The following is a 1,803-nucleotide window of genomic DNA, read 5'->3' as shown; positions in this document are numbered from 1 at the left end:
TCTGCACATGTATAGTTGTTGGTTGACTGCCAAGACCTGTCAAAATTCAGGGAGCCACTCGGAGACTTCCTGTTCTAGCACCTTCCATCCCTCAACCCCTGACCTGATTGATGCTCAATGAATCTGCTTCAAAATCCTTTGAAATTAGAGATAAGAAAATTTTGGATCCCTGGGAATTGCCAGGGCAAGCACTGATTGATAATCTAATTTCAAATAGAGAGATTAAGACCTGAATGAGATATTGCTGGATTGGATTTTCTCCACAAGGCTACAGTAACAGGAGATCCACCCTAGGATGTGTCAGGGGGTGGATTGTTTGAGTGCCCATATATAGCACAGGGTCCAGGCCTTTTTCACATTTTCCAGCCAGTTGCTTGGACTTGCTCTACTCTGAATCAAGAAGAGCAGTGCACCATTTGGAAATGAGCACTCTTGGCAAGAAAGCGTGGTGGACCTTACCTGAAAACTTTCATTCTCCACTGGTATTTTACATGGAAGAAGACCTAGAGAAGCACATATTCGGTAGGTAGCCCTTGCCCACATCTCCTCCCCCATCCTTCCCTTCCAACCTTTCTCTCTCCTCCTCTGTCCGTCCCAGGTCCCTACTCTTAAGGCCACCTCTTTGTCTCACCCAGTACAGGGTGTTTACTTTTCCTGTCTCTCCCCTCCTGTGTTCACAGGTCAAGGAGATAAATACCTTCATAGTATTGAGGTGCACAGCCACACCCTCATTCAGCTGGAGCCGTGGTTCACAGCCACAGGCCAGACTCGAGTTATAGTCGTTGGACCACCTAGAGCAAGAAAGTGGCTGCTGAGTATGATCCGGAGTTTGGGGAGCCGGGATTCATTCTGTCAGGACCAAGGTAGGTATCCTTACTAAATTGTGGTTAAGAATGAAGTGATAGTCCTGGTAGAGTTTTGTGGCATTGAAGGATTGCTCAGGTGGTTGGGAATCTAGGTGCTCCCCAGAGTTCATTACAAGTGGAGGGACAAAGTCACACCATTTTTGTGACTTGAAGTCACTGAGGGAGGAAAAGGTAGTGAGGAGGCATGAATGGGTTGTCTGAGGGGGCCTGGGTTAGGATGACTGTCTTTCCCATAATGCTCCTGTGGGTGGTCCTCACCTGCACTGCAGCCCCCTAGTAATGAGCTCTATTTTACTATTTCTAACTATTTCCTCCACAGGCCTGGAGATGTTACGGCGTGTCCGGAGCCAGCCCCTGACCAATCAGGAACTGATTGGCACCACCATCGTGGAATCAGATACCTTGTGCCTATCATTGGCCGTCAGAATGAGTGGGGCCATCTCAGGGTTCCCCTTACCAATTTCATGGTTATTTTAGGTTGTTTTGGAATTAGCTGTATCCATAATAAAGGACTGACTTTCTGGGAAGCTGAGATGTGAGAAGTCTTATTTTAGCCCTGTTGAGAAAAACATGAAAGATTGATAGAAGTTTTGATTTGTGGCTCATCTCATCTCTCAAGCTTCTAGGTGTGGATCTGAAGGAAGTTTCCTAAATGCTGGAAAGCTTTCCACTGGCAAAGATATCTAATAAAGCATGCTACCTAATATGTAATGCTTTTGCCTCTTTTTTTTTTTTTTTGGATAAGCTTATCTAGTCTAGTAGGGTCTAGTCTCAGCCTGGTGCTGAGCTGTGGGTGGCTTCCACAGCCTCTGGGGAGGCCCAGCCCAGGGAAAAAGCCAGATATAAGACATCTTTCAATGAACTGCTTTCCTCAGACCAGAGGCTCTTAGATGAATAAAAAACGGGAAGGGGGAGGGACAGTGGAGGGAGGGGTGTG

General features: G+C 46.7%; 1 protein-coding gene across 1 annotated transcript; it reads left to right on the top strand.

The window, feature by feature from the left end:
• Positions 1–320: 320 nt before the first annotated feature.
• Khdc1l (KH domain containing 1 like) lies at positions 321–1,736 on the top strand. Its single transcript, XM_048805686.1, has 2 exons — positions 321–522; positions 681–1,736. The coding sequence occupies exons 1-2, from the start codon at positions 423–425 to the stop codon at positions 878–880; spliced, it is 300 nt and encodes a 99-aa protein (XP_048661643.1). The 5' UTR covers positions 321–422; the 3' UTR covers positions 881–1,736.
• Positions 1,737–1,803: the final 67 nt, after the last annotated feature.

Source organism: Marmota marmota, unplaced genomic scaffold (assembly GCF_001458135.2).
Source record: "Marmota marmota marmota unplaced genomic scaffold, marMar, whole genome shotgun sequence".
In the NCBI taxonomy this organism is placed as follows: domain Eukaryota; kingdom Metazoa; phylum Chordata; class Mammalia; order Rodentia; family Sciuridae; genus Marmota; species Marmota marmota.
Note: the sequence above shows the minus strand (reverse complement) of the source record. Positions and strands in the feature narration are given on the sequence as shown.

Bases quoted from the DNA above. Each gene is read 5' to 3' on its own strand.
- Khdc1l (XM_048805686.1), top strand. From the start codon at position 423: ATGAGCACTCTTGGCAAGAAAGCGTGGTGGACCTTACCTGAAAACTTT. The intron at 523-680 runs GTAGGTAGCCCT...CTGTGTTCACAG, and splicing joins CCTAGAGAAGCACATATTCG to GTCAAGGAGATAAATACCTT.